Genomic DNA, 11,755 nt, shown 5'->3' on the forward strand with positions numbered 1-11,755 from the left:
CGGGCCTTCACCTCCCGGTGCCAGTGACGGGCAGGGGTCAGGCAGCGCTGGCCTGGCTGGTGACGGTGGTGCACCCCCAGAGCAGGCCCCTCCTAGCAGCGTACCTCAGTGGGACCCAGGCCGGTTCACACTAATTGCAAGTGAGTAAATGGTGGTGCGGCGAGGAGAGGGGCGCTGGGGGCGGGAAGCTGTGGGGTTCATAGCCCAGCAATGGAGCACTGTGCTCCCTGTTTGAGGGCAGCTGGTGGTCTACCCGCACCTCCCCTTCCCTGCTCTGCACCAAGGTGTGCTCCTCGGCAGCTGGGCTGGGGGCCCACCCTTCACACACACAGGATCCCGTGTTTCTTTCAGGGGGTTGATGCGGTAAAGGGGAAAGTAGCCACATAGGGACATACAAGTCTGTGTTTGGGATTGCTTGGCCCTTCTCAGAGGCAGCTGTGTGGTGGCAGAGGGTGTGCCTGGCCCTGAGAGGACGCAGAGGGCGGGGCCGCGCCCGGGGAGCCTGAGCAAGGGCCGCATGCTGCTTCTGGGCGGGGGAGGGAGGGAACTGCGCGTCCCTGGCGTCCAGGCGCTGGGCTCTCCCGTGACGGGATGCACCAGGCGCGTCTCCAGCCGCCTCTTTCGGGCGTCCTGCCCATCCTGTAGGTCCAGGAGCAGAGCTGTTGGGCGTCCTCTCCTACTGTGTGTGCATTCTGGAAGACTCTGGTCCGCCTTCTCTGATCCGAAGTATTGAACAAATGTGTCTAATTGGTTGCTTAAAGTGTTCGTGGAGTTTAGATTCTAGTGTTGTTCATTTCCAGAAGTTCTTGTGTTTGCAGGTTTGTCTGACCATTTCTTCCGCTGAATGTGAGTGCCCCCCACCCCTGCGGTTCTTTAAAAGGACTTTGTGTTCTCTGTGAGATGGCTCTGTGACTGATGAGGGCTTAGTTCTGCTTTCCCTCGGGGGTAGATTATCTCCTGAGTTTGGAAATTTGAGCTGGGGGAGTGCCCTCTGTGGCGCACCTGCCCCTCAGTGTCACTTCCCGCCCCTGGCGCCCCTCCCGCCTGCGGCCTGCAGTCCCGCCCCAGCGCAGTGCTTGTAGCCAGCCTGTGCGGCCCGCCAGCCTCAGCTGGCCTGGCTTCCGCGCCTGCCGGCCAAGGCCTTCCGGGGGCTGGCCCGTGGCAGCGGTGACGGAGGCAGAGGGACTGAGGAGGCTTCCATCAGTTGACCCTCCTGTGGCCTTCTGGGGATTGAGGCCCAGCAGCACTCCCCCACCCCTGGGCTGCCCTGGGCCCGGCCTGCAGGACGCACAGCCGCAGACATGTCCCCAGGTTGCAATCCTTTCCCATTTTGCCCTGGCCTCAGATTTCCAGGGCATGCTGCCCAGGAGTCCCTCCATGGCTGGTAGCCCCCTTCAGGCCATCTGTGTGGGACACTGGGGGCCCCAGAAGCACTGCGAAACATCGTCCTACTGTCTTGGGAGCGTGTGTTTGGGACAGAGTCTCAGCAGAGAGAGTTTGGGTCAGAGGCCCTTGCGTGGCTGTCGTCCCATGATGTTGCCGCTTAGGGGTGGCTGTAGCGCTGGGACAGACAGGTGGGGCCCTGGGGAGACAGAGCCTTCTAGTTGCCCCAGAGCCTGGGCTTCTTCATCAAGAAGGGAACCCCCATGTAGTCTGGACTGGTGGGGGCACAGATGTGGGAAGGGCGCTGAGGAGTGGATCCGGATGCCCAGGTCTGCTGCCTCCCACCGAGGCCCCTGGGGTGCAGAAGCGGCTGGCCTGACTGATGGCACTGGTGCCCTGGGTCACATGGCACAGGTGGGGCACAGCCCAGCTCTGCATATCTGCCCCCCCACCCCAGGGCCTGTCAGTGCTTGGCTGGCAAGCGAAGGGAAGAGACAGTTGGCTTCTAGCTGGGATGGGCGTTTCCAGCTACAGAGCACAGGGTGTTCACAGGCAGTGGACACAGTCTGTCCTGTAGCCGTTTTTAAGGGGCCATGGCCACCCCCCTAGAATGCTGCTGATGCTGGATTCCTCCTGTCCACACAGCTGGGCTTGTGGACTGTCACTTCGGCTTCCCTGGCCAGCCCTCACCTGAGCTTCTGGGGACCATGTCTGCTGCTAGAGGTTCGCCTGCAGGGCCCATCTCATGGGGCCCGGGATGCCCCTGTAATCTGCAGACTCAAGTGGCAACCATAGCCAGAGTTGGGGCATGCGGGGTGCTTCCTGAGTCCCTGCCAGCCTGTCCTGGGCCAGGACCCTGCACCTTTGTCCAGCCCACCCTTACCTGCACACCTGCACAGAGAAGGAAGCCTTCCCCACCCTCAGGCTGGCCTTCTCCAGGAGCCTGTCCTGGTCCTGCAGGAACGCCTCTCAGGCGGCCTCCCCGGGGCCCGGGTATTTTCTGTCTTGCAAAGTTATTAATTATTGATTCAATTTCTTTTATAGAGGTAGACTGATTAGATTATTTATTTCTCCTTGTGTGAGTTTTCAGTAGATCGAATCCTTCAAGGAATAGATTTTTTTCATCTAGGTTATTAAATGTGTGGGCATAGAGTTGTTCATAATATTCCTTTACTGTGCTTTTAATGTTTGTGGGATCTGTAGTGATGGCCCCTCTTGCATTTCTGATATTACTAATTTATGTGTTCTCTCTTTTTCTGTTAACTTGGATAGAGGCATATCAGTGTACTGATTTTTTCAAAGAATCATCTTTTGCTTTCCTTGACTTTTCTCTATTTATTTGCTGTCTTCAATTTCATTGATTTCTGCTCTCATTTTCATTATGTGGTCTGCTTACTTTGGATTTTCTTTTCTTTTTCTAGTTTCCTCAGGTGGAAGTGGACATGATTGGTTTTAGATGTTCTTTTGTAACGTACGCATTCAATGCTATAAATCACGCTCTAAGCACTACTTTCATTGCATCCCACAAATCTTGATAAGTATTTCATTTCCATGTAGTTAGAAATACTTTAAAATTTTTCCTCAAACTTCTTTGAGTCTGTGTTATTTAGAAGTGCATGATTTCATTTTCCCCCCTTTTCTAGCAAATCAATAAGACTTCTTTTTTAACTACTTTTTTTTTTTTTATTTTTTTTTAGCAGTTGCCCTTGCATTTGCAATATATGTCCTTATGGCTAAGCCTGGCCCACTTGCAAGTATGCTGTTAAGGATTGTGCAGGCTCCTCAAAGCATTCCCAGATCCTTCCTCTGTCCTTGTGCAAGTGCTGCCATCTATGTCATTTATTTCTAAGCCATGATCAAGTACATTGTTGCTACTTTGTTTTGCACAAACTGTTATCTATCACTAACAATAAGAAAAATAAAATATTTTATATTTCCTTAATTTATGCTTCTCCAACACTCTTCTTTCCTTTAGAATATCCAAATTTGTGACCTATATTCTTTCCTTCACTCTGAAGGTGGCTCTTTAACATATTTTCCAAGACTGTCCTACTGGTGATAAATTCCCTCAGTTGTTTGTCTGAGAAAGTCTTTGTTTCGTTTTCACTTCTGAAGGATAATTTTTTAGGATACAAAATTCTAGGTTGGTATTTTTTTTCTTTCAAATCTATAAATGTTTCACTCCGCTCTTCCTATTTGCACGGTTTCTAAGGAGAAGTTTGCTATAATTTTTACTCTTGCTCTTCTGTAGATAAGGCATTTTCCCTCCATGGCTCTTTTTATTTTCAAGATTTTGTCTTCGTTTTTGATTTTCTGCAGTTTGAATGTGATTTGTTAAAGTGTACACTTGTTTGGCATTTATCCTGCTTTCTGTTCTTTGAGCTTCCTGGATCTGGGTTTGAGGTCCGTCATTAATTTTGGAAAATGCTAAGCCATTATGATTTCAGATCTGTCCTCATTTCCTCTCTCCTTTGTCTCTTCAGGCCTTGCTGTCATGCGTATGTTACTCCTTTGTAGTTGTCCCACGGTCCTTGGATATTCGTTCCATGTTTTTCTTCCTTTCTCTGCTTTGCTCTCCAGTTTTGGGATTTTTTGTTGACCTATCTTCAAGCTCACAGATTCTGTTTTTTAGAGATTTATTTATTTATTTGAGAGAGAGAGAGAACAAGTGTGGGGGGGCAGAGAGAGAGAATATCCAGCAGACTCCCCACTGAGTGCGGACCTTGATGCAGGGCTCGACCCCTCGACCCTGAGATCATGACCTGAGCTGAAACCAAGAGTCAGACACTTAACCGACTGAGTCACCCAGGTGCCCCACCTTAGCCTTGCCCAGTCCAGTGATGAGCCCCTCAAAGGCATTTTTGTGTTGCTGTGTTTTTGATTTCTGGACTTCCTCTTGTTTCCTTCTTTGAGTTTCCATCTTTGTTTACGCTGTTCATCTGTTCTCACATGCGGTCCACCTTTTCCATTAAAACCCTCAGCATGTTTATCTGGGTTCTTTCAGATTTCTGATCTGATCATTCTGAGATCTCTGCTATACCTGGGCTCTTTTGCTTTTCCTGTCTCTTCAGACCTGTGTTTTTATCTTGTATGCCTTGTAATTTTTTTGTTGCAAAAAAACTATTTTAAAGGCAAGAAACCTGTCCCCCTTTTATGTCACTGTCTAGAAGTGCTCACTTACAACTTCTGTACAGGTGTGCCCCTCTCCTGGGTGATTGGTATGCTGTTTCCTCATATTACAGCGTAAAACATTTGGGGGCATAACGATCTGTTAGGTGGTTACTGACCTAACAGCTCCCCTATTGTTGATACTTTGGTTTGTGAGGGTTTTTTTGTCGCTGCTCCCAGGGGGCCCCTGGTCAGGTTTTCTCGCTGTAGTTTCTGGACAGGGATGCTGAGGGAGGCCCCCAGGGGCAGTGCCCGGACCAGCCTCCTCCCCCTGCCCACTGATCTTGATGCTGCTGAGGCCTGGGGGGGGCCCAGGACACCAGTGGTTGCACACCAGTTCTGCTCTTGCTTCTTCATTCCGATGTCCCAGAGAGGCAAGGCCCAGAATCTCCTAGGACAGATGTGGTCCCCAGGCTTCTGGTCTGCCTCTTGGTCAGGGTGTGTGCAGACCCTGTGTTAGCTGGGGAGGAGGGCTGCCACTGAGGACATCACCACTGAGGCCTGGCCATGGAGAGGAGACTGGTGGGGCCAGGTAGTGGAGGGAGCCTCAGGCGGGCAAGGCGGGGACATGCTGCTCAGGTGACTCCTGGGGGAAGAGGGGCAGAGGTTGCAAACTGCCGGCCAGCGTGCTGTTGGGCTCATGATGTTGGTCCGTGTAGGGTTTTCAGAAACAGTTCCGTTGGCTGTGATATAGAAAAATCCAGAGGTTTCACCTAGACATGTGCATTTCCCAGTTGTCTTGAAAAGTCAGGGGATCTGACAGTGCTCCACGTACGTCCACATGGTGCCCCGTGGGCCTGTGCTGCCCTTGGGGCGCCACACTTCGTCTCTGCTCCTTGCTGGGCTGAGTGGGGGCCACTCCTCTGTCCCCACACCCATGCTCTGTCCCCGTGCACAGTCAGGGCCTATTTGGCAGGGTGTTCTTGATGACCCCCGGGTCCCTGCTATGGGGAGACGTGGTTGGTCTCTGGTGGCCTGCTCACGTGGAGACCTGTGATTGCCAGGGCTTCTCATGCCTCCCTCCTCCCTCGGGGCCCCAGAACAGCAACGACCATGGTTTGTAGAAGGTGTGAACCTGGGCTCGGCGGGCCTACTATCCATGCTTGGCCTCAGTGTCTCCATGTCACAGGTGAGAGGGCTGGACTCGAGGGAGTTTTGCCGAGTCCCTTTCATCTCTGACACCGCGGGAGCCGTAACTTCTTGCCCACTTAAAGCTGCTCTCAGAAAGTTTTGGCCACTCACCACGAGTGTGGGTCAGCCCTATGTTTGATCTGCATTCTCTACAGATACATTTGTTAGAGTCAGAACGGTGTTTTTTAAAAGTCTGTTTGTATATATATAAAAAAATTTAAGCAGCTTTGCTTCGAATTAAATCAGTGTATTGTGATTACAGTTCTTTAAACATTTTGAAGGGGGATAATAATACGCACACATAGGGAAAAAATTAACATCAAAAACTTGTCTCCAGTGACAAGTCTGTCCCCTCCCTGCTGACCACCAATCCTTGGGAGAGATGGTCACTGGGGTCAGGTTTCTGAATCTTTCCAGAACATTGTGGTCACAGAGGAGCATGTGTATGCATTTCCAGCAATACCCAACAAAAAACGGGTGTGTACCATGTACCTTTGCTGCAACTCATGTCGTTCGCTGAGCAGCATATCCTGGCGGTGGTCCCGGGTCAGCGAGGGTGGAGTCTGTACTTCTGGGCATTAAAGACACGTACCTAGGTTTTCCATGACGGATGGACACCTGGTTGCTGCTGCCGTAAGCGCCCCGTTGACACTGCGCCAGTGTCCCCGGGCGATTTTGGGGCAGAATCACAGTCAAGGGAAGGCATACTTTCTGTGTCAGCAGCTCCCTCCTTAGAGGCCGTGCCAGCAGCTCCCTCCTTAGAGGCCGTGCCAGCGTGTTCTGCTGAGGACGCGGGAGGGTGCTTGTCCGTGTGTCAGGCTGCCCGGCCGACGGGCGGAGCCCTTCTCACACTGGGTCGCGCCTCTTACTACAAATGCTGCTGCATCTCCTTCCATGTTTAAAAGTCATTTATGTGTTTTCTGTAAAGTCATGACTTAACTCACTGGTCAGGCACAGTTTTGTGTCTCCCCCCCAGTCTTCCTACTGTTTACTGTATCCTTGACGCGCAGTCCCCGCGTGGACTGAGGTTTCCGCGAGGCACACAGGACGCCGCAGAAGCAGTCTGTGGTTTGAGTACTTGGTATTTTTCACCCCTGGTGCTGCTCTTCCTTGTTAGGGATGTCTGGATCCTTGCGTTCATGAGGCTGGTGGCAGGGCACCCTTGGAGAGCCGTGGAGAGCTGTCCCAGTTGGCTGCATCTCTGCGGAGCGTGACAAGGTCCAGGTTCCCTCGGGGCCCAGAGGCAGCCCTGAGGTGACCGTGGTTGATTAGAGCCACGAGCCTGTGTGACCTGCTTCCTTCCCTCCACCAGACACCTTGCTAAACTAAACCTGCAGGTGTGGTTTTGAGCTTTTAAATGCTTTAGGAGTAAGCTTGAAGAAGGCAGCCCTTAGGAGCGCATTGTTTCAGTTAAGTCCACATGACAGACTTGGGCCCTTGGGTGATGATGGACGATGGTTATGATGGTGAAGATGATGGTGACGGTGGCGGTAGTGAGGATGATGATGGTGGTGACGAGGATGGTGGTGATGATGGTGACAATGAGAGTTGATGGTGACGAAGACGGTGGTGATAGATGGTGCTGATGATAGTGACAAGGATGGTGGTGACGATGACGGTAATGGCGACAGTGGCTATGACAGGCAGGAAGCTGTCCTCATGAGACCGTCCTGTGTGCCAGACACAGTGCTGTGGTTATATTCGCAGCCCCTCTGGAACTCACCTGTCCTGCAGGCAAGCCTGGGAGAACAGTTGCTTTTTGTGTTTCAGAGCCTGTTTCTCTCTCTTCTGAGCACGCAGTTCCCCCCTGTAGTCCTGGTTATCTGTGGGTGTGGAACAGTCACCCCAAAGCCTAGTGGCTTCTGACACTGATCACATTGTTTTTTCCCATGGATGTGTATGTTGGACTTAGCAGACAGACTTCACCTGGGTCCCCGCAGCCCGTCATTGCTCTGTGGCCAGATCCTCACGAGGGCCAGGTTGGACTACACAGTCTGTGTGATCCTCAGGGATCCCAGGGCACTGAGTCCCCAGACTGGCCACCCTCCAGGAGGGAGTGAGGCCCAGGCCACGGCAGGTGTCCCATCACTCTGTGCACGTGTGCAGAGGGGCAGGCTCTCCTGGCTGGGCCAGGCCTGCCGTCCCCTCCGTTTTCTTTCCAGTCCTCTTTGTGGCTCGTTCTCTGGGCATCTGGCTGCATCAGGTGTGTGGTCCTCTCTGTGCCCCACCCCCTCACTGTGCCGCCTCTGCTCCCCTGCGCGGGTCCTTGGCTGACTGTAAGCAGCGGAGGCTCCAGGGAGTGGTGTGCCCACCCCCACCCACTCTCACCTCTTCCCTTAGGCCTCTCGGGGCCTCACTTCCCTGTGCATGTGGGGCCTGAGGCTCTCAGGGTGGAATCAGCAAACTGGATGGACATGGCTGCTCAGCGGAATCCTGCGTGGGCCCACACATGTCACCCATGCCTGTGTTCGGGAAGGACTGCCCCTTGTGTGTGACCTGGGGCATGTTGCTTCCCACACTGGTTTTTCCCGTCACGTGGAGAAGTTCACGTGGCGCCTGGGCCAGTGTCTGGTACTCAGGGATTGAGCTGTTGCTGGCACACTTAGGGTCTCAGGGCCCATCTTGAGTCTGACACGTGGCCAGTGACTGCATTGAAGCTGAGTGAGGACCGGTTGTCCCCGTGTGTCCCCATGGCTGCACCATGTGGAAATGTGTCAGCGACCAGTTTCTGGGCCGCCTCCAGAGACCAGCAGGCAGGAATGGGGGGAGCGGGGCAGCCCTGCAGCAGGGGTTGAGGTTGGTGAGGGAGAGGGCAGAAAGGGGGAGGGAAATCACCATGGCCAGTGACTGGCGAGGAGGGCACCCCCACTGTGCCTTCCGTGCTCCCTGGCCACTCAGACTTGCATGCAGGCGTCGGCCTGCCCCTGCCTCCCCTGTTTCCTCCTGCCAGCCCAGCCTCTCCCCTGCGGCAGGCTCCCCCCAGGGTGGATAGCTCTGGAGGCCTTCTCCATGGGGCACCAGGACCTGGGAAAGATGGGAGGAGGTGAGCTGGGCGGGGGCACTTGGAAGCCATTCTGACCTTTGGAAGAAAGCAGGACTTTGCTGCCTTTCAGGAAGGGAAGACACTCTCCTTTCCGGTAGCTTAGGAAGGCACAGAGGAGAGGAAGGAGAGAATAGGCTGCCGTTGGCTGGAACCGGCGTGGCGCTGCCCCGGGTGGGCTGTGAGCACGGCTGCGGCGTTAGTGTGCCCGGCCCTAACCATCGAAACGCACACACGTCTACGATCCGAGACTTAATGGCCATGGGACATTCTGCTGGGAGAGAGCAGCAGGGCTGGGGTGTCTGACCTCCTGGCGGGAGGGTTCGCTGCTCCTGATTTTGCTGTCTCGAGTAATCATGGATGACTCACCTTGCACACTAATCTTGTGTGCATTCCTACTTTTTGCCTTGGAATCCATGTGGGGGTGTGGAATTCCTGCCCCAAAGAATAGCTCAAGGCACACAGGGCAGTACCTCAGGAGAAGCCGTCCAGCGTGGGTCCTGCAGCCCCACCCCCACCCCTGCCCCCGAGTCCTGGCTGTGTGACCGGTGGGGTCCACTGCCACCACTGAGCTCCTGGGAGCCTCGGAGGGCAGGCCATGCCCGTCCCTCCCCTCTGCAATTGAAAGGGGCCACTTTCTTTTTTTTTTCTGAGGTTCCTCCTATAATTTAAAAAATAAATAACTGTCAGAACAGGGTTATAGAAGTTGTGGTTTATGTTAAAGCAACACTCTTGACAATAATAATAATAGGAAAAGCCATGATGCAGTTTAATTGTGGATTCAGGACATACTTCAGAAACGCGAACAGTGAGGTGTAGGCTGTCCAGGCTGGGCGGGAGCCTGGGCCCTGGGAAAGCTCTGTGGGCAGGGTCCTGCCCCTGGGGTTCCGGAGAGCCCTGCCTGGCTGGAGGGCAGAGCAGGGATTCCCACGGGATGATCTTGGAAAAGCTGCTTCCTCTGTGGGCCCCCAGCCCTTGTTGCCACAGGGGCCTGGCAGCCCCGAGGGTGGATGTGGGTTCTGCCCAGGGAGCCGGGAGCTGGGAGCCCAGGCCTCCCCTGGCGGACAGGCTGTGGTGGCGCCTGTGACCCGCATGTGCTGTGTCTACAAGTGTCAGCAGTCCCCCCGCCCCTTCAGGTCCCTCGTGCTTGGCCAGTTTCTTCAGTGTTTTGTGCCCCCCACTCCACCTGCTGTCTCTCTACTTACTGGGCTCATGGCACTTACATTAGCTGTAACCTTTGTGGGGTTGACTCAGTGCTGGATGCCAGGTCACTGAGGGCTCAGATCAAACCAGTCCCCAGTCTCACTGGTCATGTGCTCCTGAAAATGTGACCTCCCTCCGCAGTTCTCACCGCTGGCTTCCAAGCCAGTAGTCGAAGGAGCTCAGAGAGGAACACAGGCACACATGCATGTACACACTCACGCACATGTGCACCCTCATGCACACACACAGCACACGTGCATACACATGCACATACCTCCACACGCAGGCACACGCGAATGCACACACACACCCCACACGCAGGGACACGCACACACGTGCACACCCATGCACGCACCCCACACGCAGGGACACGCACACACGTGCACACCCATGCACGCACCCCACACGTAGGGACACACACACGTGCACACCCATGCACGCACCCCACACGCAGGCACACACGCGCGCACACGTACACACCCATGCACGCGCCCCACACGCAGGGACACGCACACACGTGCACACCCATGCACGCACCCCAGACGCAGGGACACGCACACACGTGCACACCCATGCACGCGCCCCACACGCAGGGACATGCACACAGTGCACACTCATGCACGCACCCCACACGCAGGCACACGCACATGCACACACGTACACACCCCACACGTGGGGACACACACACGCACACACGTGCACACCCATGCACGCACCCCACATGCAGGCACACGCACACACGTGCATATGCACACGGCTCCACACACAGGGACACGCGCACACACACGTACACACCCCACATGCAGGCACATGTGCATGCACACACGCACACGTGCACACACACACGTGCACACACACACAGTTTTGTTGTGGGTTCTCCACAAGGAGGATGCATACCTTGTTCTCTAGTGTGTGTTTTCCCCTCTGGGACCCATGTAAGCACTTACGGATGAACTTCGTTCTTCTTTTAACGGTGGCCTAGCAGCACCCTGGCCACACTGAGCACCGTGTGTGCCTGAGATGACATGGTGACAGCTCCACTTCCCTGACTCTCACTGCTTTCGTGGCTGCATACCCGCGTGGCTGGCTCCTGCTGTGGCCCGTGTTGTGTGGGGCTTGGGTCCGTGTCCAGGATGCACTCTGGCATCTCAGCCCACTGACGGCCACGGTGGGCTCCCCCCAACATGGGTCACCAGCCTGGCTGGTGGCCTCCACTCCTTTAGGTGTGAGGCCTGGGTCCTTGTTCCCGCTGCACACGCTCTCCCTCTGCGGTCATGGCACGGCCACCCTGGGGCTCCAGGGGCCTGCACGTTGTGGAAAGTCAGCCACTCACTGAACCTGTCTTCTGGGGCCCCGGAGAGCTGGGCTGTCCTCAGGAGGGAGGACAGGGGCAGCAGGGTCTGAGGCCACATCTCAGGTAGCCTCTGCAGCCTGTGCTCCCACCTGCTGCCCCCCCCAGCTGGGGTGGCCTCCCGCGGGGGCTGCTGGGGCTGGGTGGCCTGGGTTGGCCCTCGAGGCGCCTGCCCTCCGCGGGGCTGCTGCTCTCACCAGAGTTGAACAAACACTGCCATTGTCTGGCTGCTGTGTCCCTGCTGCTGAGGCATGTTCTGTGATAGAATTGACCTCTCGGATGGCTCTCATCCTCCCCCTTGGCCCTGTGGTGCCCCTCCCGCTCCTGCCCTGCTCCCTCCTCCCCAGTTCCCTGCTCTGCTCACCCTCCTCCCTCTGCCCTTCTGTCTCTCTGTCCTTCTCCCCTCTTTCCCTCCCCCTCCCCCTTTCCCTCCCCCTCTCTCCTTGTCCCCTCCTTCCTCTTACCCCCTCCCCTCCTTC

At 55.1% G+C, this 11,755-nt stretch overlaps 1 protein-coding gene across 1 annotated transcript in view; it reads left to right on the top strand.

The window, feature by feature from the left end:
- Positions 1-576: 576 nt before the first annotated feature.
- The window catches only part of PHF2 (PHD finger protein 2), a 56,556-nt gene continuing 45,377 nt past the window's right edge, over positions 577-11,755 (top strand). Inside the window, exon 1 of the mRNA XM_034646654.1 lies at positions 577-641. Within this exon, the coding sequence (XP_034502545.1) occupies positions 592-641 (50 nt within the window). The 5' untranslated portion in view covers positions 577-591. The remainder of the gene's footprint in view (positions 642-11,755) is intronic.

The sequence above is a fragment of the Ailuropoda melanoleuca genome, chromosome 17, assembly GCF_002007445.2.
Source record: "Ailuropoda melanoleuca isolate Jingjing chromosome 17, ASM200744v2, whole genome shotgun sequence".
Classification (NCBI taxonomy): domain Eukaryota; kingdom Metazoa; phylum Chordata; class Mammalia; order Carnivora; family Ursidae; genus Ailuropoda; species Ailuropoda melanoleuca.